At 31.5% G+C, this 24,159-nt stretch overlaps 2 protein-coding genes across 3 annotated transcripts; one reads left to right on the top strand and one right to left on the bottom strand.

The window, feature by feature from the left end:
• Positions 1 to 7,234: 7,234 nt before the first annotated feature.
• On the top strand, positions 7,235 to 10,683 carry LOC112730640 (cullin-1-like). 2 transcript variants are annotated; one of them, XM_072210475.1, is made up of 12 exons: positions 7,235 to 8,108; positions 8,205 to 8,264; positions 8,377 to 8,406; positions 8,486 to 8,572; positions 8,681 to 8,830; positions 8,905 to 8,960; positions 9,060 to 9,180; positions 9,289 to 9,450; positions 9,523 to 9,672; positions 9,785 to 10,003; positions 10,122 to 10,289; positions 10,399 to 10,683. In XM_072210475.1, exons 4-12 carry the CDS (start codon positions 8,525 to 8,527, stop codon positions 10,498 to 10,500), a joined length of 1,176 nt encoding a protein of 391 aa, XP_072066576.1. In that variant the 5' UTR covers positions 7,235 to 8,108; positions 8,205 to 8,264; positions 8,377 to 8,406; positions 8,486 to 8,524; the 3' UTR covers positions 10,501 to 10,683. The 2 variants fall into 2 exon arrangements, with proteins under 2 accessions (XP_072066576.1, XP_029146967.2); XM_029291134.2 differs by lacking the exons at positions 7,235 to 8,108; positions 8,205 to 8,264 and having other exon boundaries at positions 8,281 to 8,406.
• Positions 10,684 to 13,626: 2,943 nt separating this feature from the next.
• Positions 13,627 to 22,650, bottom strand: LOC112730638 (putative disease resistance RPP13-like protein 1). The gene is made up of 2 exons (XM_029291133.1): positions 20,642 to 22,650; positions 13,627 to 15,067 (listed from the first exon to the last, which is right to left on the bottom strand). Exons 1-2 carry the CDS (start codon positions 22,648 to 22,650, stop codon positions 13,627 to 13,629), a joined length of 3,450 nt encoding a protein of 1,149 aa, XP_029146966.1.
• Between the last annotated feature and the right edge of the window lie 1,509 nt (positions 22,651 to 24,159).

Below are 24,159 nucleotides of genomic sequence, written 5' to 3'. Positions count from 1 at the left end.
ATAAATATTTTTTTTTAATATAATAGTTACCAGTTATCCATTCTTCAATAATTTAATTGGTTAATTAAACTTGCATGTTCAAGAAACCATAACAAAAGTTGACAAAGAAAAAACTAAAAAGAATCAACAAAAAATAAAAAAATTAACTAAATACTACAATAGTACAATCTACTCACCAACTGCTAACTCCTAAAAGTACATGAATGATAAAACAACTAGAACTTGAAAATGGGATTGAATCAAGTCGAATTTAAAATGAAGTTCTTTTGACACTTTATTTTTGCAGAAGTTTATTATGCAGAAAATTTTTTTATTTTGTCTTTAAAATTAGAAATAACAGAGAAGAAAAGAAGAGAGTGAGGTCAGTATATATCCTGGTTCGATTTTTAAGTGTCATGAAACTTATATTAAGTCTCTCCACCACAACATTCATCTAGTATCCACCACTAAACTTTCTAATACAAAGCCTAGCAAATTAGCAATCCAAGTGTTGTCCTAAATTAGAAGGGAAACCTAAACAAATTCAAACACACCAAGTACTTTTTCAACTTGACAAGAGAAATTACTCCTAATTCAAAAATTCAAATACACAAAGTTTTCAATGGCTTTTTCATGCGTCTCTCTTGTCTTTTCTCTCATGACTTTTTTAACTCACATATTCATCCTTTTCTCAATTACAGAAGATAACACTAGATAGCCATGATACTAAAAGTATAAATGAAGCATAAAATGAAGGAAAATGTTTCAGCTTAGATGGTATGAGGTGATGCTCAAGTGTGACTCTATTTTCCTTCTTTTCAAATGTTGAAGTGAGGCCGGTCTTTATAGATGCAGCTTGTTCTTTTAATTCTTCTTCATTGTCTCTTCCAATTTCTTGTACCTTTTTTCCGTTAAAACTGTTTCTATTGGCATGTAATTCTTTTTTCATTTTGCTTTACTAACTCTGCTTATTAAGGAGCTACTCTACTACTTTTGCTGTTCTTAGATTTGCTGTCTTCCTTAGCATGCATAGCATTTCTAGTTTTGTGCCATTACTTTTGTTGTACATTGCTCTACCACTTTCTAAACTTTGCTTTACCAATCCTTGGAGTAGTAGAATTGTCCTTATGTCTTTGCTGCTTTACTAGAGACTAAGTTGTCCCATAATATTGCCAAATGTTACTTTATCTTTTTTTTCGTTTGTTTAAACTATGAATATTCGGATTTCTCTCTTGGTTCATATATTTTGATTTGTTTCTCATTAACATGTAAGGGACTGAAGCAACATGTAAATGGACCTGCATCACTTAACACATACATTAAACATATTTGGACTTTAACCCAAAAAATATTTGTCATCATTTCATATACCCAATATCAAACTTAACAAGGAGAATGCTTAAAACCTATACTATAGTTTCTCCTAAAGTCATCTTATCTTACCCACAAAAAGAATTACAATTTTGTATCTTTATATAAAGGGGGAATGCTCCCATAGCAGAAAATGTCTTTTTTTAAAGATATTTTTTAATAATTAAAATTTAACACATATAATTACTTAAATTATGTTATTTTTGTCAAAATTAGGCCAGACAAATTAATTTAACCGAAAAATAGTAAATCAAAATTTGAATCTGTCTAAATTAATATTATTTTTTATAAAAAATGACTACAATATCTCTATTATATAAAATGACTAAAATACTCTTATTATATATATTAATTTTAAGAATTCTAAATTCTAGCCATTTTCTTCTCTATCGTTATAGGGTTAGAATTTAAAGTTTTTAAAATTTATATATATATATATATATATATATATATATATATATATATATAATAGGAATATTTTAGTTGTGTTTTATAATAGGAATATTGTAGTAATTTTTTATAAAAAATATTAATTTATACCGATTTAAAATTTAATTTATTAATTTTTTTGCTAAACTGATTTGTCTAGTTTAATTTTAATAAAAATAATACAATTTAATTGATTATATGTATTAAATTTTAATTTTTAAAAAACATCTTAAAAAAAAACGTTTTAAACATCTTTATCTAAGTGGCTCCCTTATATAAAATATATAGTAAAATTTATATAATTTTTTTAATTATTTATTTATATTAATTTATTTAATATATTTTTCTATACAAAAAGAAACAATTAATTATTCTTCTACGCACGGTATGTATATAAACTATTTTTAGAATGACATAATAATGTGAATCAAACAAAGCCTATATAATCTTATTTAAAAATACTATTCATACGTTAAAATCAGGCACTAAAATCAGCCATTAATATATTTATGTATAAATACATGTGTAATTTAATTTATTTTCAATATGTATTTATATTTTAACATGTATTTTATACTATAGTTGACTTTAATAGCTAATTTTAGTGTACACCTAACAAAGTACTTCAAAAATATTATCGAGCTCTATTTTGTCTTATTAGATTGTTTTACTTTAAAAATATTTATTATTTGGAAAAGTATATGGAACCAACTCTAAATTAGCCAAGAATGGAACAACTTAATTAATTATAAATATAATAATTAGTTTTATTTAGTTATGATTTAAAATTTTGGTTATTAAATGTTTCCCCACGTTCAAATTAGGAGGAGATACGTTCAGTATCATTACAATGTGAATCACGGAAACTGATTCAATTAGCCGTCTCTTCACACTCTTTCCCTCTCCAAATATCTAAAACATGATAAATAAAAAAATAGATTCAGAACAATCCAATTTACAAAGAAAATAAACATTCTAATGCCTAGCATAAGTACAATCCACATAGAGGTTTTGGATTTATCCAGATGCATTTGGCTGATTTTTGGCTGAACCCATCTTGTTCCCTAGCATTATTATTATTATTTCTGTGGTTTGTTATAATTGTCAGTTATATATATTGCATTTTAGTTAGAATAACAGTTGGTAGTTTTAGTTAGTTAGCAGTGATTGACACGTGGAAATTGTAGTTCAGTTAGTTAGCATAGTAGCTCTCTTGTATAGAAGCTTCTTTCCTCTCTCTTCCAATGGAGATTGAAGCTTCTAGTTCTATGTTATCAATGCATGAATAAGAGAAACTCAAACTCTCCCTCCTCTGTTTCTTCTTTCTGTTCCTTACACCACAAGCTTCTTGCTTTTCTTCCTTTCCCTCAATCAATGCAGATAGATTACCTATAAATACCACTCTTCACTCTTCACTTCGGTTCTCTCTACTTTCACTCTGCTCTTCTCTCTTTTCGATAACACGCTCTGTAAGTAACCGCGTCTTCTACAATCTTTACTCTCTCTCTTTTTTTTTTTGGTCCTTCAAGTTTTTATTTCTCTTAGTTATTCAATTTCATTGAAACGCGAGCTTTTTTTCGTTGATTGTATATAACCTGATGTTTTTCGTTTCTTCTAGGGTTTGATTACTACATGTGATGATTGTGTTACTGTAATGCCTAATTAATAATCATCGGTTGGTTTTAAACTGGAAACTGCATGTCCATGGAGTTCATTTTGTATTGTTTGATTGAATATGTTATTATTTGGAAGGTTTGAAAGTTGAAATGGAGGAGAAGCGGATTGATTTTGCGCAAGAATGCAAGCAAATGGTGAAAGGGATTCTCAAGCTTATATGGATCCTGGAAGGTTCACCTGAACTACCTTTCAATTCAAAGGAATATATGATGCTATACACGTATCCATTTCTTTCTTTCTCTTTTCCCCTCTGTCTTGTACGTGTTTATGTGTTAATATGTTGTTATTTATTTCAAGATTTTAATAGCGTTGTTCAATTCATATAGCTGATAAGAATTTGATGATGACGGAGTATGAGTTGCATAGTATTATTTGCAACTGCACCTTGAGAAATTTGGATTGCATTAGACACTTGTTTTGCAACTTTTTGCATTTGCCTCCATTGAATCATCTAGCTTTAGCTCATCAATGTATTTTGGTTCTAAGGTTTCCCATTGTTGTACACCATGACAGAAATTGCTGCTGCATCAGTCATGGATTCTTGTAATATTACATAATTAGATTAGCAACTTGGATCACAGCTGCAATTTAAAACAACTGGCTTTGGTTCTTGTTGTGTTTAATTGATTAGTCTTTGATTCTAGTGTTTGCAGCTGCATCATCGTGGCAATGATTGTGATCATGTGATGTCAATACTATATTCTTGTTCAATTTTTGCATGATTGTTAGAATTGCAATCCAACTGTGGAGAATATAATGTTTTTCCCGCCCTTGATTTTTTTTTTTTTGTTTATGAAAAGAACAAAAATGTTTTAGATATTCCTATGGCTTTCCTTAAGTTTGATTAATATAGAACAATATATAATATGTGTATTGAGAGGGATCTACAGATTTATGTCAAGTACAAGAAGGTTCTTGAACTATATCTTGAAAACTTTGTAAGGAAGCATCACCCCCTCACCTGATGTTTTTCATTTATCATGATTTTTCTTTTGCTTTGATCATGTGACTAAGTTTGATAAAATTAGCTTCTATATGAATTTAATTGTTCTTGTTCTAAAGGCTTTGCGGGCTATAAGAAATAAGCACGATGAGTATATGTTGAAGGAGCTTGCCCAAAGATGGTCAAACCATAAGGTCATGGTCAGGCAGCTTTCTCTGTTCTTCTCTTATCTCCATCGATGCTACATCACGAAATGCAATCTCCCTGGATTCAATGAAGTTGGGATATCTTGTTTCCGGGATGGGGTCAGTGTCGATGTCTTCATGACTTATTTGACACTGATAATGTCTTCATAACATTGTTTGATTTATTGACATGCTCATTTTTATTAATTATAGGTTTATATGATGGTAAAAGCTGATGCTAGGGAAGCAGTGATCACACTTGTAAGAAGATAATCCTTTTTTTATATTATACTCTTGCGGTGCCAATGACGGTTGGAATAAGCATTATTTCTTTTGCTTTTGCGACAGATTAACAAAGAACGAGAGGGTGGACAGATTGACAGATCCCTATTGAAAAACATTGTAGATATATTTGTTGAGGTTGGTCTCGGGAAGTTGGATCATTACGAGCAGGATTTTGAGATACAAATGCTAGATGATACAGCCAATTACTACAAAAGCAAGGGCACAATATGGATTGAGGTTGACTCCTTTCAAGAATATCTGTCGAAGGCAAGTGTATCAAGAATTTGCCTCTAGATTTTGTGTTCTATTGGTTGACCAGCTCTAATAGTGTGTGTGTAGGCTCTGGAATGCTTCAGAAAGGAGAACAATAGAGTATCTCATTATTTGCACTCTAGCACTTGGCAAAAATTGAGAAAGGTCGTCTTTTGACTTATTCTTGATTACATGGATTTACCTGATGTTAACTGTTATATCTTTTGGTTCATCAACTGCATCTAGAATCACATACTGCATGATAATGATGTAAAACTAGGGTACTGTGCCGGTTAAACCTTGTTTTGATGATTAAATTAAATATTAATGTTATTTTAATTAGATTCTGTTGTTTGTGAATAACATGTTATCATATATACTTGAATAACACCTTTGGATGATAACTTTGTAACTGACAAATAACAGCTAAGTTTGAATACTCATGGAGCAAAGTTCCCATGTTGCTAGTCCCCCCCCCCCCCCCCCCCTTCTGTGTATCGAGAACATGTTTGACTTTTTTAGTCACTTTTATTACTTTTCATCAGAAAGTGCATCATGAATTGTTCGGGACAAATGGATCTCAATTAACTCGAAAGGTGTACTTTGGCTTCCCTGCCTTGCTTACAAATGATAAGGTATTTGATAATCTCATATAAAGCCCAAAAAAGTGTTTTGAGACTAAATTACACTCCTCCCATGAGCTGATGATTAATTTTCATCACTCATACTATTGACTATTTGGTACCTTGGAAGACAATATGATGTTTTGAGCATGATTTATCATTGTTTATTAGGTATTGGAATTAAGAAAATTACCTTTTTAATAATATTTTTAATTGATCAAAATATTCTTAGTACACCAATGTTATGTCAACAATTATAAATAACTAGAATGAGACCCGCGCGATGCGCGGGATGGTAAATTAACGATAGTATATAATAAATATTAGAAATTGCTATGTTTTGTAGAATTAAATTAAATGTGTAAATTAAAGTTAAATTTGAAAGGTGTTTTATTTAAAATAATTTGTAATACAAAATATTTGGATGTTAGAATTGTACAAAGTAACATTTTTACTTGGTGGTTTGATTTTTGTATTTGCTTTTGTTGATGGACTTAGTCTTCTTATGTAGTGCTCGTCCTCTTTTTTTTATTATTGGTTGTTGTTAGAGTTGTTGCTTTCTTCTTTCTGTCGTAAATTCTTGTGAAGACGTAGTCTTTATAAATTGTTGAGTTGTATGCACTTTCTATTGTGTTGTTTGTTCCGTCTTTGCATGTATGTTCTTCTTCCCAAGATGTGTCTTGAATTTGTATGATTTTCTTTCTCCTTAATCTCTTGATGGGTATGTGATCTTCGTCTAATGATATTAGTGTTGGCGAAGTTGGTTCCTATAATCAATAAATAATCTAAATTAGAAATAAAAATAATCTCTTGAATAAGTGAATTTTTTTTGGAGTATTACCTGTTTTATTTGTTGTAATGGGTGTTGAGGTTTAGTGTTTTTTATTGGAATAAATGTCTTCGTAACCGTGTATTGTTGACAATCTTTTTTTAGATTAAAATCATTTACTTTGACTTCAAATATAAGTGTAAGGTTGCACAAATTTTTCAATTGGGATGGTGTTTCAATTCATTACTTTTCTAGAATGTCATTAGATTTGAAGCAGTTGTTCCCAACACTTTTTTTTCTTCGCCATCAAATAGTACAAAAATTGTTGTAGCACTTTGATCTGAAATAAGTATTGGGTTAGTAACTAATAATTTGATAGATGAGATTATGAAAAGTATATTGGGTTACCTTATTGTTGGATATTGTGGTTTTTGATTACATGTGCCACAAATGTAGTTGTCTCATTTTCATCTAATATAATCATTTCTAAGCAAAGAGGCTCCTCTTCATTTGTGGTTATTAATGTTTTTCATAGATGAACCACGCAAACTTTGATAAACCAATCGTCTGTTTGTTTGGTAATATTATCCAAAGAACGATGTTTCGTTAAGTAAGTTTGAGATGTTTTATAGTTTGAAAATAAATTTCTTGTGCTAAATTTGATATTATTTGAAGGAATAGTGATAATAGACTTATATAAGTAGGTCAAATAGTATGAAATTTGAATATTTGTAACGTAAAATTTATTATGATTAATAATATTATTATGACATTTGTAATATAGATGTTTATTACATTTAATGAATTATTTATAAAAATTAATTACTGGGCCTTATAAATTTATTGTATTGTTTATAACAGTAAGATATAATAAATATAGGGATATGCATTCAAGGTCTTTGTAAGTTAATTTTTAATTATCGGTGTTTTTTATTTTTTTTATAGTTTATTTTTTTTACTGATTTAGAAATAATAGGTGATTTGGCAAAAATGGAGTGGTTGATTCTAAAATTTTGCCAAGTAAGCGACGTTGCTGACATGACATTAGTAGGAAAAGAAACATGTCTTAAAAGTAATGTATGTAAACTTATATATCTACTTTTATATATTAAGAATAGATAACTACTATTGACACTTATAAATTACACTCCTCCCACTAACTGCTAGTTTTAATCACTCTTACTATTGACTTTGGTACCTTGGAAGACAATATGATTTTTTGAACATTATTTAGTTTTTTTCTTATAAAGTTCAAAGTCTATAGTAGTGTTGTATGCATGATCCAAACTGGCTGTTGATGCGACTCTCAGAAATAGGAAAGTCTCCGTATCGTACACATTTTCATCTTTGAAGTGTTCAATTTTTAAAAAATAATGGGGATCAAAGTGTAGTTTGAGCCTCCCAAGGGAGAAGAGAGTGTACCTAGACTTCGAAACAACTTTGTTTTACTATCTTATACCGGCAGCATCATTTCATTCATGAGCATCTGGTTGACCATTTTGATTTATGTGTAGGTGGAAGATCTCTCTAGAATCTATAGGATTTCCCAGCGAATACCTGGATTCTTTAAACTTCTTGTCGATTTATTCAAGGAGGTTGGTTTCTTTGGTTTTATTGTTTGGGATCAAAGTCAACTATTTTTTCAGAGTCTTGTTGCAATGATAGCATTGTTGATTATGCTTCCATTGCAGCATATTACAGCTGAAGGTACGGTATTGATCCAACAGGAAGAAGAAGCTGCTAACAATCAGGTTTATATGCATTCCCTTTATGTGTTGGCATACCTGCAGTAGTTATGCATCTTATTCTGACTTTAGTCATTGATTATCTAATGCCGACAAAAAAAGTTTTTCTTCACTTCAGACTGCAAGAGGGTCTAGCATCCGTGGACATGTTAGTTTCCATGCCTTTTTCTTTTAATTTTTTGTAGTAATAGCTGTAAGGCTGTAAGTATAATCATGTCATGTAGCAGGTACTAATCAGAAAAATTATCAAGGCCCATGACAAGTATATGGCATATGTCAATGATTGCTTTATGATTGATACTAAGTTTCACAAGGTTTGAGGCAATTTTGATATTCTGTTAGTTTCTTTGAAGAACAAATACTCTAAATATCTTAAAAAAATTTAGTTATTAAATGATATATTTGATTTTGGTTGTCTACAGGCACTGAAGGAAGCATTTGTGATATTTTGCAATAAAACTGTTGCTGGCTGTACCACTGCAGAACTATTAGCTGCATTTTGTGATAATATCCTAAAAAGGAGAGGGAGTGAGAGGCTGATTGATGAAGCAATTGAAGAAAATCTTGACAAGGTACTTTTTATATTTTCTTCATCAGATTCCCATTGCTATGAATTGTGTTGACAAATTTGTTTAATCTCCTGCAGGTAGTCAAGTTGCTTGTTTATATCAATGATAAGGATCTTTTTGCAAAATATTGCAGGTCAAACTTTTATCATCGTAAATTTTTACATTTGTTTCAGCCTCCATATTGTAGTACAAGAACTATTTATTTATTTATTTGTGCATTCTATAATTGCAGGAAGAATCTTGCCCGCAGATTACTTTTTACCCCGGATGCTAATGAGGAGCAGGAGAGGATTCTTTTATCAATGCTAAAGCAACAGCTTGGGGGAAATTTCCCATTGAACATGGAGAGAATGGTCAGTTGATTTCATTGCCAACTAACTAAATTTTAGTACTATCTTCTTTTCTTGGTTTGATAATATAACGTCGTGGTAACATGACATACACAACTGTCATGCATGCAGGTTAATGACATGATATTGGCCAGGGAATGTCAAAGTCAATTTTTGAAGCATCTTCATAATAAGAAAATTCAAAATCTTGGAATGGACATCACAGTTACTGTCCTTACTACAGGGTCTTGGCCAACTTACAAAACATTTGATCTCAATCTCCCTTCCATGATGGTAAGAACATAGTGAATTACTTCAAGTTTCCATCCTTACTGTATATTTTATTTTATTTTTGTCTTTTCACAGATTAAATGCATGGAAGTTTTCAAGAGATTTTATGATTTAAGATACGGGAGAAAGACAAGAAGACTTAGGTGGATTTACTCATCGGGGACATGCAATGTCAATGGCAACTTTGAACCAAAAATCATTGAACTAATTGTATCCACAAGTCAGGTGATTTCCTTCCCAGCAACCCAAAAGAAAAGTCAGCACTATGGAAGTATTGTACATAACAATCATTGGTTCATTACTCATGTTTATGATTAGAAAATTTTGTACTTTACAGGCTGTTATCCTGCTGCTATTCAACAATGCAGATAGATTGAGCTATTCAGAGATTATGACTCGGCTGAACTTGAGCCACGAAGATGCAGGTAGATTACTCCACTCGCTGTCCTGTTCGAAGTATAAGATACTTAACAAGGAGCCCAACACAAAATCTATATCTCCAAATGACATCTTTCAGTACAACTCTAAATTTACTGACAAAATGAGGAGGATCAAGGTTTGTTCTTAGTTTTATCCATAGGCCACATTTGATTTGCAATCTCATAGCTAGTTTTCATTGTTTCAGTTTTCTTTGTTGTCAAAACATAACAAGACATGTTGTCTTTTTATTGTAGATCCCCATTACACAGCATGAGGACAAAAGGAAGATGGTTGAAGATCTCGACAACGATAGGCAGTATACCATTGACGCTGCAATTGTGCGCATTATGAAGAGCAGGATGGTTTTGGACTATCAGCAACTGCAATCGGAGTGTGTCGAGATGTTAAGCCCCTTGTTCAAGGTATAGCAATATGCATGCATCTCCTAATTTGAGTGAATTTGTATTGGCTGAATTATTTTCTGGTTTCAAGTATTATCTTAATTTGCAAATGTTGGTATTTGATTTGCAGCCTGAAATCGAAACAATCAAGAAACGCATTGAACATCTCATTGCAACGGACTATTTGGAAAGGGACAGAGATAACCAAAATATATTCAAATATGTGGCATAATGGAAGCAACTAATGTGCAGTGGCCAATGTTTATTGTCTAGTAGTTAAATGTAGTTAAATGCATGATAGAATGATTGCTCCATGCTTCTTTGTCGATTGTTGTAGACAACAGAGGCTATAAATATTTGGAAAGGAAGAATTACTGAAAAGAAATTGTTAAAATACGTGTCTAGCAACATAAGATATAATACATTTTTTTCATCTTAGTCTATAAGGAATTTGGACAATCTGTTTTTAAAATTTTAACAAAATGAAAAGGAGATCTCACATCAAGCGATATGTCATGCAAAGTCCCGAGAAGGGCAGCATCTAAAAATGTAAACCGGTAGTATTAGGGTTAGTTTGGTAAAGCTTTTACTTTTTAAAAGTAGCTTATGAAAGCTGTCTTTTAAAAGATGACTTTTTAAAAGCTACAGCACTTGCGTTTGGTAAAATCACGTTAAAGATAGCTTTTAATAAGCACAAGTATTATAATTGTATTTGGTAAAACAACTTTTAAAAATTAAAAAATTATAATAAACATATTTTTAACTAAGAATAATACTTTTTTTTCAAATTTTAGAGACCAATAATTTAAATATTTATTTGATTTACTCTCTATACTAATATAAATAGAGTTATCATTAGTCAATAATAAAACTTGTATGTAATCCAATGTTAGTACTGATATGTCTATTACCCATCTATATATATTGACTCACTTCTACAAATCACAAAAAATGAGACACATATCTCAAGTAAAATTATATGAAGATTGTGTTAGAATTTGTGAAGGTTAGGTTGAGAAATTAGAAATATATGATGATTCTAATGACAATATAATGACAAAAAATATGTGTGAAAAAATAAATAAAATCTAGTGTTAATAATTAATAATGGTAATTTTGAATATTTATTATATTAGATTTTTTTTTTTTAATTTTGATAAGCACAAGTCAACTTTGAAAAGCTCCCTCTTAGGTGCTTTCAAAAGCACCCCTAACTTTTAAAAGCCGCAAGCACAAGCACTTGGGCTTTTTAATTTACCAAACGCAAAATGAGGTGCTTATGCTTTTAAAAAGCACAAGCACCTCTTCAAAAAACTTTACCAAACCCAGCCTTAGTAGCTGATTTTACGGCTTGAATTTGCAATCTTAAGTCAACCCAGAAATAGCTTCTTGTCTACCTCCGTTCTCATCTCAGCTGTGCAGATGTCTCAAACAACATCAGACCCTCTGCCTTTGATTCCTAATAGAAGGTCAAAGATGGTAGTTGGAAGAATCAGCTTCTACCTTCAATGTTTCAATTTGATAGAAGTTAACAATAACAACATTCATTCACTGGAAAATACTAGGACTATCTCACATTCTAGAAGAGACAAAATTAAGAATGAGTGCGTTAGAGAATTGTGACAATGGAAGGACATCCATTAACATCCATTAGGCCAAGTTTAAGAACTCTACAAGAGGAAAGAGAGGTGGTATTCTCCAGTCTCTTTATTCAACATCAAAATTTGCTTTACACTCAGCATGCTTTCTTATACTAACTACTCAGGCCACTACCCTTATTCCCATCAATTACATTCCCAATTCCATTATTATAGTAACTAACCTAACAACTACTACTGCTAACTAACCCTCCTATCTTTACCTAAATGGACTTAACAGCTTTCTAAAAGGAGCCTGCTTCCCTCGTTTCCAATTGTATACAACTTCGTTTATATCCTAAGGATGAGTAACATAATCCATCGGCCCATCTTGGAGCTCCAGGAACTCTGAGCAGCGCCAAAGATTTCTGAATAGATAGAGCCATGGTGGAGCTGATGACATGTTTGATGTACCCTAGAAATCTGAAGAACATGTCCAATTAGATTAATATTTTAGCTACCTCAGGAAAATAAAATAAATGAATAAATAACAAACAAGACTAAAAATGTAATTTGTATATGCCTAACGGTTAAGATACATGGTGGTTAAATCAGAGTTGATGCATCTACTCTCTACTCTAAAGTTGGCATTGACATTGGTGCTCTATATGACAGAGTGAAGGTACAAGTCCAATATATATAGCTCTAGAGACATTCATAATATATAACTACCAGAACGACCAAAATTCAGAGGTAACAGTGCCAATAAAATTAATCTTAGGAAACAGTTGCATGAAATGAAACAATGGTGTTAGTAGTATAATATGTAATCATCATGCAACAAAACAATAATTTAAGAACCCAACAAATTATACCCGAATAACTTTGATTAAAGTTATGACAACTAAATTAATTAAGCACCCCCAAGACATCATTATGTGATTGGAATTAAAATTTTATATTCCTAGAGCATATTTCTTCCATTTTATTTATATTTATACAAAGAAGGAAGCAATAATGTATATGTTAGTTCACATTACGAAGAAGAAAAATGAAGCAAATATGGATGCAATGAAAGGGTGAAAAGTTGCTTACAATTCTCAATGCAAGACCAGCGAAAAGCAGTATGGATAAGCAAAGAGCAAGAGGAAGGTGGTCCAGGCAGCCCAAAAAGCTGTTACCACAACAAAAGCAAGAAAGTGATTAGGATTTAGGAATGTCTTGGAGCAAATCAAGAAAAATCACAAAATTGTCCACAAAATTAATTACCAATTATCAACTCCAGAGAATATCAAACAACTATTCATGAGGAGATAGTTTCTGCAAAAAAGAGACCAAAAGTTATTTACTATTTTCTTATGCAATAGTCCAATGATGAGAAGAAGCTTAAAAAGCGGAAGTAACAGAGTGATAGCTCTACACCCTAGAAGATGGGCCAATTGAATTATGAGTTATGATACACTAACAGCCACATAATGCTACTCAAAAGCGAAAAGTCAAAACTAAATTTGCCTCGACCATGTACTGTAGTGGTGATTGAGTGTGTCATAACAGAGGATTCTGTTTTATATTTAGAGTAGAAGGACATGAGACACATGATTTGAAACAGTGTAGAGTAGATTTCATAAACAACCAACATGACTTGTTACAATTAAAAAATGGGTTGATGAAATTCAGTAAGAATAAACTATCATGATGATAATATAATGTATGAAAAATGAATGTGATGTTAGAGAAGATGAAGTGGCTTTGGGATAGAAAGGGCAAAAGAGTTACCTGTTTTAAGATGTTGAGTCATTGCGAATCGATCTCCCATTAACAAAAATGTGGGGGGTGTGGGAAATGGATGGCCAAATGTGGGGATCCTTCCTCTCTATGCCTTCACCCAACAACCCACATTTAATAATGAAGAGTCGACTTAAAGAGGCAGGCAACCTTATGTTCTCCAGCTTAGGACATTCTTCAACCCGTAATTCTCGAAGGGACTGTGACTGTGACAACTCCCCTAGAGATGTCAAATTTTCTCGTCTTGCAATTATGAAGGACCTGAGATTTGGGAACGCTGACAATGGGAAGGATGTAAGTGAATCACAGCTGTTGTCTATTTCAAGACTCGTTAGTGACTCATATTGTTGCTGTTGCATTGGGAATTCCACATTCTTGCAATCCTTGATTGATAGCTCTTGCAATGAAGGGGGCAGAGAATCCCCTGGAAATGATATGGCTGATGAGCAGTTTAAGATTCTTAACTCTGCGAGAGAGGTTGGTTGGGTGTGGATCATGGCATCAAACACATACTCCACTTGCTGCTCTCCATCAATGGATAGAGTTTGCAACATCGAAAGTGGTAGCTCCCGAATTCTTGCTTCCTTTGCGCCATATATTTGTGAATGGCGCAACATGGGAGCTCTTGGCAGATAACAACCAAGCTCCTCGCATTCTTCAATGCAAAGTAATTTCAAAGACGGAAGGAAAGTGGGGAGATCTCCTCTTAACTTAGGACAGTTCACTATCGAAAGATGCTCAAGTTGAGGAAATGGTGCATCATCTTCGTCACATTCAAATGACTCCCATTCCTCCCAGCAAGGCATATAAAAAAATGAGAGATGTTTAAGGGATCGGAAGGGTGTCTCCTGATAGAATTCACCACCAATCATCTTCAGCTTCTCACAATGTGAAATCTCCAATCTAATTAGAGAGGGTAACTGTCCAAGTGAAGGAAGCACCCAACAATTCCTGCATCCCAACAGCTCCAACTTAGTCATGTTGTGGTACGAAGACTGCCCTACCCAATCCGGAAACATGGTACCTCTGTAACCCCATAAGCTTAGCCTCTTCAAGTCTTTGTGAGGTTCTAATTTGGCAAGTACATCTTTTTCGATTTGGGAATCAACAATATCACTATCTTCACCTGATGACCACTCCAAACATAAATGACTGATGTATTTCTTATCAACCATCCTTGCCTTCCAAGCTTCACTGCTATCAACCACATTCTCTAATTTCTCAATACTGAGTGACCGTTGAAGATTTACAAGTTCTCCCAATTCCTCTATCCCATTCTCTTCATGCTTTCCAACAATGTAGTGACATAAAATCTGCAAGTCTTTCAATTTGCTCATCCCTTTAGGCATCTCTTCTAAATTAGTATATTCAATATGGAGATGGCGTAGATTTATAAGATCTTGCATCCTGCTTGGAAGCTTTTTTAGTCCTTTACACCTGGTCAACTTCAGTGTATGTGAAGGATTACCATGTGTTCATAACACGCAGCGGAAGAAAAGAAAGTAATCCTAAAGATCTATTTTGTGCTTAAATTTTATTCCAATAATAAATATATAATAGATCAAATCTAAATACCTGAGTACGCTAGTAAAAATCTTTTTCTCCTTCGATGGTACGAAGGCGCTATGCGTATCCACACCGAGACCAAACTTTGCTGTCAACTCTTTGACCAATGGATATCTGATCTAAATTGAGAACCTCTTTGCAACTTTTGCATACCATAAAATTCTTCTCCAAGAATTAGGCTCACATACACTTATGTGTGTAGAGGTAAAGGAATAAAACCCTTGTGTTTTATTCTCTCTGTCTTTCTCATCTGTTTTTCCTCTACTCTTGGCATACATATATATAGTATGAGATTTGTTACTGATTTTAAATTTGAATCTCAATTCAAATTTAAATCATATCTTAAAATTCTAAATCTGAATCCTTCAAATTTATGAATTATATCATAACTCAATTTAAAAAAGAATTAGTTAGGATCTCATCCAAATTTAGAAATAGAATAACTAATTATTCTCAAATCTCATTTAATATTCTCAATTATCATACTATTATTATATTCTTGGTGCTAGCAAAAAATATAATAATATTCCATTTGAATTAATATAATTATTTATTTGATCAAATCAAATTAATAATTAAATAATTCTACAGCAAAGATTAGAACACTCGTTAGTGTGTGACCCCATAGGTTCAATACTAAGCGGGTAGTAAATTAGTCATACTAAATTTACTAATCAAGGTTGGCGTCTAGCAACACTCCTCAACGACCCGATAGTATGAAGTAATATATTTTTACTAAGAACCTCAGAAGAACAAAGTATAATTCCTTCCATCTTTCCAGCTCTTGATTAACCTTTAGAGTATGGTTTAATTGTCAAACTCTAACTTGTTACCATTATTATAATGAACTGTGAATGACATAAGAAACTCATTTCTTCATTCATTCAATCCCCTTGGCCAAGGTTTTATTCATCTCAGTCATTATAATCATAGAGCTCAAACTCTTTACCGAGAGTTGACGGATTCCTTATTGACTAATCATTAATTCTACAAGTATTTAAATTATACCCAATATCCATTCAACTAGCACCCTAGGGTATTAGGTGTCCGGAATCAAAGTATAATAAATACATTGTTAATTACTATGACAGTCGCAGGTCAAAGGAAACTCTATTACTATGTTCATCTTGAGAATATCCTATTGACAAATATGCGGTAATTATAACCATTAGGAATTCTCAAAGTGAGTCAGTTCAATGGTCATATCTCTATATGCACCATCTATATATATAATTTAATAAATGAGATCTATTAATCTTCATCCAATGAAGACCATTATATATATATTGATCTTTTCGGATTATTAATGTCCTTTTTAATAATCCTATGACTAAGAACAATTTAGATTAAATTATAAAAGATTTATCTCTCAATATTATGATCACTATCACAATGATAAATCTCTAAATTTAATGAAGGACCTTATTATATTAACATTTTAATATAATAACAATAACAAATTATTTGACACATGATTGATTGGATTGTGGTCATACTCCTTATTCCCAACAATCTCCCACTTGCACGAGAGCCAATCATGATAGATTGGATCTTGGGCATACTATTATCACAATAATCTCCCACTTGCACTAGAGCCAATCAATCATGTGTATAATTTTCAATGCACATTTGTGTTTATCAAAACTCTTTTGACCTTAAACACCTTAACTCTTGAGCATATGTGCTTGACCTTTTGCAAAATATGCTTAGTGCATAATAAATATCACATTTTCTTAAAACATGAAATCTCCCACTACAATAGTGCATAATTTTATTTTAAGGACAATCCTTATTGAACATGATTATAAAAAATCTAAGTAACCATTAGATCTATCTTTATAGAATTATATCATTATACAAATAGGCTACTTTTTCGAAAAGTTAGTTTGACGATCAAACCTTTTATACTTTGTCATAAGAAGAGTGATAAAAATAATCTTATTATTTCTTTAGGGTAACCAATAAATCTCATTTATTAGACCTAATATCAATTCTATTTGTTGTACAATCTCTTAACACATATAAGACATCTCCAAACTCTAATGTTCTTGAGTTTCAGCTTATGCCTTTTCCATATCTCATATGGGTAAAAAAAATTGATTTAGTGAGAAATTTGTTAATTTAGTCACATTTCGAAAATGTAGTCTAAATATTTAACAAATAGTGATATTCAACTAAATCAAATTTTATGTTTCTTAAACATGATGGAGTACATAGAGTACTAGTATTTATGCATGGAGAGAATCCCATTCTCTATTTAATAGAATATCAATTAGATATTAGAGATTTTACTTTAAAACTCTTATAATAAAAATACTCAATATTTTTATTATTGGTCAAACCAACCCTTAAGAGCAATTTTGATTCCTCAACACTCATGTTGAATTTTTCTAAAAGGATCACAAACCTTAATCATATTAAGGAAAATTTTGTTTGTAACCAAATAAATTTCCAAAATTGCTTGCAAGAACAATTTTCGCTAAAGCCTTTTGCCTAATGACATTACAACTTCTAAAGTTGTTTAATTCAAAATATATTGCCCAATACTCTCACTAGTTTAAATAAAATCTTTGATAGTCATACTATCTTACTTTGGACATCATACATCTTCTCAAGATGTTCAATAATAAATAGTGGGGAGATGCCTTTGAAATTAGAACTTATGGTTGTCAAAACAACCCATGTAAAATGATATTACAAATATTTCAAAAGTTATAACCACTCCAAAACCAATTTTATTGGAGGATATTATTTTAATAAAATTATCATCTCCATGATAACCCTTTCATACATGAGAACAATTCTCAGATGTTAGCCAATATATTACTTTCAAGTATGCCACACAAAAGGGAGACATATTTAAAAATTTAAAATATGAAAGTAAATAAGAAATCTATATTTCTGACAAAATTATTTAGAATCGTGAATGAGTACCTTGGTTGTCAAGTTGTTACTCATACCTATTCTAAATAAACATGATTAAATTATATCACATATAATTATAATCCCAAATAATTATCTGGTTGTCAGACAATTATTTAACTGAATTATATTTTATACCCCTAGGTTGTCTAGGTTCAAGTATAAAATTAATTCTCCTTATACATCATCATATGCATAAATAAATTCTATCTTTGAGTACAAGTCTCCTGGTTGTCAGGTTGTTCCTTGTAAACAAGAGATAAATTTATTTTTTGACAATCTCCCAACTTTTAGGATTTATCTCCATTGTTAGAATATTTCTACCAGTATTCATGGATTAAATTTTATACTCCCAGGTTGTCTAGGTAAAAATATAAAATTAAATCCTTAATACATCAAATGTATATACTGATTATTATCTTGAAAATAAAACTCCTGGTTGTCAGGCCGCTCTTTATAATCAAGAATATTAGAAAAACTAATTTTTAATATTATAGTGTTCAAAACACATAAATCAAATCAAAATTTGATTTTTTCATGTATTAGCGTTTAGCTTTAAAAATTATCAAATCAAATTTGACCTTTATATATACACTTATATATATAAGAAACAAACAAAAAATATTTTGCATCTTATTCCTTTTATTATGATCAAAATCACAATAAAATTTAATAAATAAAAAAAATCAAACAAAATATTTGATTTTAAATATAACTTTTAAATTAAAAAAATGATAATTTAATCACAATTAAATAATTAAAATTGAAATAAATTAACTATTAATTTATTAGAAAACCATCTCAATGGAAATAACTGCATCGCATGCTTAAAAAAAATTTGAATTAATCCTATTAATTCACAAATTTAAGAAAATAGGAATAAAATTTAAACACAAAAAGCCAATGCTCTGATACCACTGAAGGATTACCATGTGTTCATAACACGCAGCAGAAGAAAAGAAAGTAATCCTAAAGATCTATTTTGTGCTTAAATTTTATTCCAATAATAAATATATAATAGATCAAATCTAAATACCTGAGTACGCTAGTAAAAATCTTTTTCTCCTTCGATGGTACGAAGACGCTATGCGTATCCACACCGAGACCAAACTTTGCTGTCAACTCTTTGACCAATGGATATCTGATCTAAATTGAGAACCTCTTTGCAACTTTTGCACACCATAAAATTCTTCTCCAAGAATTAGGCTCACATACACTTATGTGTGTAGAGGTAAAGGAATAAAACCCTTGTGTTTTATTCTCTCTGTCTTTCTCATCTGTTTTTCCTCTACTCTTGGCATACATATATATAGTATGAGATTTGTTACTGATTTTAAATTTGAATCTCAATTCAAATTTAAATCATATCTTAAAATTCTAAATCTGAATCCTTCAAATTTATGAATTATATCATAACTCAATTTGAAAAAGAATTAGTTAGGATCTCATCCAAATTTAGAAATAGAATAACTAATTATTCTCAAATCTCATTTAATATTCTCAATTATCATACTATTATTATATTCTTGGTGCTAGCAAAAAATATAATAATATTCCATTTGAATTAATATAATTATTTATTTGATCAAATCAAATTAATAATTAAATAATTCTACAGCAAAGATTAGAACACTCGTTAGTGTGTGACCCCATAGGTTCAATACTAAGCGGGTAGTAAATTAGTCATACTAAATTTACTAATCAAGGTTGGCGTCTAGCAACACTCCTCAACGACCCGATAGTATGAAGTAATATATTTTTACTAAGAACCTCAGAAGAACAAAGTATAATTCCTTCCATCTTTCCAGCTCTTGGTTAACCTTTAGAGTATGGTTTAATTGTCAAACTCTAACTTGTTACCATTATTATAATGAACTGTGAATGACATAAGAAACTCATTTCTTCATTCATTCAATCCCCTTGGCCAAGGTTTTATTCATCTCAGTCATTATAATCATAGAGCTCAAACTCTTTACCGAGAGTTGACGGATTCCTTATTGACTAATCATTAATTCTACAAGTATTTAAATCATACCCAATATCCATTCAACTAGCACCCTAGGGTATTAGGTGTCCGGAATCAAAGTATAATAAATACATTGTTAATTACTATGACAGTCGCAGGTCAAAGGAAACTCTATTACTATGTTCATCTTGAGAATATCCTATTGATAAATATGCGGTAATTATAACCATTAGGAATTCTCAAAGTGAGTCAGTTCAATGGTCATATCTCTATATGCACCATCTATATATATAATTTAATAAATGAGATCTATTAATCTTCATCCAATGAAGACCATTATATATATATTGATCTTTTCGGATTATTAATGTCCTTTTTAATAATCCTATGACTAAGAACAATTTAGATTAAATTATAAAAGATTTATCTCTCAATATTATGATCACTATCACAATGATAAATCTCTAAATTTAATCAAGGACCTTATTATATTAACATTTTAATATAATAACAATAACAAATTATTTGACACATGATTAATTGGATTGTGGTCATACTCCTTATTCCCAACAGTATGTAAATTGTACAATTCGCTCAATGACTCGGGCAATACCAAAATAGGCGTATAAGAGACATCCAAATGACGCAAATTTACAAGACCCTGCATGTTGATTGGAAGCTTTTCTAGTCTTGTACAATTACTCAACTTCAATGTTTGTAAATTGTACAAGTTAGTCATTGACTTGGGCAATGTCACGATAGGTGCACCAGAGAGATCCAAATAACGCAAATGGATCAACTCACCTATTGAATCAGGCAATGTATCAAGTGGAAAGAATTTAAATGACAAAACTCTTACATGCTTCAACTGTGCAAGTAAGCCACAAGGATCAAATTTCTCTGAGGAATCATGCCATTTATCAAATATCAGCAATGTCCTTGCATTTTTTAAGCTTTCACATTCTTCCAATATCTTTGAGAACAAAGCATTCATGCTACTATCATATGAAAGATGACGAGAACAAGCATCATGCATATATGCAGTTTTGAGTTCAATGGTTCTAGAAAAGCACTTCCCACCATAGAATATCGATAAATCATGCATGAGATCATGCATCACAAATGAATTTTCAAGAGAGTTAGAATGTTGAAAAAATGCTCTTGAAGCCAAATCGTTAAAATATTTATAACCAACTTCTTGTAAAGTGCTGCCGCCCTTTGGTTGCTGCAAAAGACCTTCTGCCATCCATAATAACACCAGTTCATCTCTTTCGAATTCGTAGTCTTTTGGGAATAAAGAACAATAAACAAAGCAACGTTTTAAGTATGAAGGGAGGTAATGATAACTAATTTTTAAGGCAGGAAGAATGCTACTCTCATCTTCAGAAAACTCCCAAATTTTGCTATTCAAAACATCAATCCAATCCCTTTCATGATCTTTTGTTCTTAATAATCCCCCAAGTGTTTGAACAGCCAATGGTAACCCTTTACACTTTTCAACAATTTTTCTACCAACAATTTCTAAAGTTGAACGGTCTCTAGATTCAGTAGGAAAAAATGCATGTTTTGCAAACACTAGCCAACAATCTTCCTCATGCAAGAAACTCAAATTGAGAGGTTGATTATGATTAGTTTTCACCATAGAAGCAACTCGATCAAGACGGGTTGTTACAAGGATATGACCTCCCTCACTTCCACATTCAAAAGGAGTTAGAAAACTTCCCCAACCCTCACGATTACTGCTCCATACATCATCTATAACAACCAAGAATTTTTTCCCTGCTAGCTCATCCTTCAAATGATTTTGAACTGTATCTAAATCACTTGAGTGACAAGAACTACCAGTTTTTTTTATCACAGTCTTTGTCATCTTAAGAACATCAAATTCCTCCTCACCAACACAAACCCATGCTTTAACATGAAATTTTTGCTTCACTTTGACATCATTATAAACCAATTTTGCCAGAGTAGTTTTGCCTATCCCACCCATGCCTACTATGGGAATCACAGACAAATCACCATTGTTAGTATCATCTAACAACAATTTCACTATAGCATCCCTCTCTTTGTCCCTCCCAACAAACATATCAGATTTTTTAACTAGTGAGGTTGATAGAATCCTCCCAGACATATTCTTGGCTGCAATATTTTCCAGACCAAGGATATCTTTGTGTTTTGCAATACCCTCTAGTCTAGCAATGACTTCTTCAATCCTAGTAACAACCATATCCCTATCTTGTGAATTGAAGATACGAGACAGGAAGTTACCTGGATCCTCTTGAATGGCAGCTTTGGTGGTAATTTCATCCAACAAGTCATCAGCATCATAAACAGCATCTTGAAGATTTTGAAGCCACCTCTTGACAGCATGGACAGTGATCTGTTTCTTCTCAGCATCATTCAGCACAGCTTCAACCACGTTCAGAATTGTCTCCAACCTTTCTAGCAGATTCTGGTCAAGCTTCTTTCCTCGAATCCATTTGACAAACTTATCATCGGACAACCTGTCAAAAAGAACATTGAGGAAAGAAGAGAGAAAAGCTCCTCCAACAAGTTCTGCAACCATGTTCACAAGGAAGCGCTTTGCACTCAACTCAGATTTCTTACAAAGAAGGAAATAGTAGCAAGTAATGAATTGTTTGGTATGTTTACATTAAAGTGTACATTGAAGTCAATAATACGGGCAAGTTTTCGCCGTTGAAAAAATGCCAGTTCTACTGTGACTGTAGTTTTGATGACTACAAGTGTCTATAGTTTTCTCTACAAATCAGCAAATGCCACCTGGTTTAGTTTTGAAAGTGGTTGACCCTTTTAAATAACTCCTAACTGAATTTAACATAAGTGCTGAAAGTTGAAACTTCTAATTAGAAAAGAAAAAATTGAATAATTAATTTATTTGGTTTTGAATTATTGTTTGTGACTTTGTGGATCACTCCTTGAAGAACACGGTGGTTTATTATAGTAACAGTAATTGGCGCCCACGCAAGATCTGATCCGATCATCGTGCGCCCACCCTAACCACTCCTTCCGCCACTCCATTGGATCTCGCTCACTCTCCACTTATGTTACCGCTCTTCAGTCTTAGTTGTTGCAGCAGTAACCGTCGCCTTCCACCGAGCGAGTCGCACTCAAGATCTCCGACTCTGTGATGAGTTGACCTGGACGCGGAGCCAGTTGAAGAACATGAAGGTGGGAACGGTGTCGTTTCAGTGGCACGGCCTAGGAAAATGTTTTTTTTTTCAACTAGAATGTATGGAAATGGTTAAGATTAATAACAAAGTTACTGTCATAAAAATTTGGAACTAAACCAATTAAGAGCCAACTAAAAGGATCAAATTAGCTTTAGAGTCAAAATTCTTAGGCCAGCTGTCTTTAGCTGATTTGTCTTCTATATTGTAGCCACAGTAGAATGCACCTTGAAAATTTTGGTGTGTTAATTAATTATACCGAATAAAACATAGAATTTTTGTTTTTAAACTTTAAATTAAGGGAGTCATTTAGATAAAGACGCTTAAAACGTCTTTTTTTAAAATATTTTTTAATAATTAAAATTTAATACGTATAATGTGTTATTTTTTATTAAAATTAGGCCAGATAAATTAATTTGACCGAAAAAATGGTAAATCAAATCTTGAATTACTCTAAATTAATATTATTTTTTTATAAAAAATAACTACAATATTCTTATTATAAAAAATAACTAAAATATTCTTATTATATATATTAATTTTAAAAATTCTAAATTCAAACCCTTTTCTTCCCTGTTGTGATAGAGTTAGGATTTAAAATTTTCAATATGTATATATAAAATATGAGTATTTTAGTTATTTTTTATAATAGAAATATTATAGTCATTTTTTATAAAAAATATTAATTTAGAGAGATACTTTCACAAATATTCTTATAGAACTCAAAATAAAATTGAAATTAAAACTAATATTGGAGATGCTCTTAACTCTTCGAAATTTGAATATTTAGTTAGATTTTCTACTTTTCTTAATGGAATACAAAAAGCTCTGCTTATTATTATATAAATAAACCTATAGAAGAATAATTGTTTAATTTGAGATTAGGA

Source organism: Arachis hypogaea, chromosome 12 (assembly GCF_003086295.3).
Source record: "Arachis hypogaea cultivar Tifrunner chromosome 12, arahy.Tifrunner.gnm2.J5K5, whole genome shotgun sequence".
NCBI classification, from domain to species: domain Eukaryota; kingdom Viridiplantae; phylum Streptophyta; class Magnoliopsida; order Fabales; family Fabaceae; genus Arachis; species Arachis hypogaea.
The sequence above is the reverse complement of the archived record's forward strand: the minus strand, read 5'-3'. Positions and strand labels throughout refer to the sequence as shown.

Excerpts from the sequence above, each read along its gene's own strand:
- LOC112730640 (XM_072210475.1), top strand. The coding sequence starts at position 8,525 with ATGGCATATGTCAATGATTGCTTTATGATTGATACTAAGTTTCACAAG. Across the intron at positions 8,961-9,059 it reads CTTTTTGCAAAATATTGCAG|GAAGAATCTTGCCCGCAGAT; the intron begins GTCAAACTTTTA and ends CTATAATTGCAG. Across the intron at positions 9,181-9,288 it reads CATTGAACATGGAGAGAATG|GTTAATGACATGATATTGGC; the intron begins GTCAGTTGATTT and ends TCATGCATGCAG.
- LOC112730638 (XM_029291133.1), bottom strand. The coding sequence starts at position 22,650 with ATGGTTGCAGAACTTGTTGGAGGAGCTTTTCTCTCTTCTTTCCTCAAT. Across the intron at positions 15,068-20,641 it reads CATACTGTTGGGAATAAGGA|GTGTAAAGGACTAAAAAAGC; the intron begins GTATGACCACAA and ends GAAGTTGACCAG.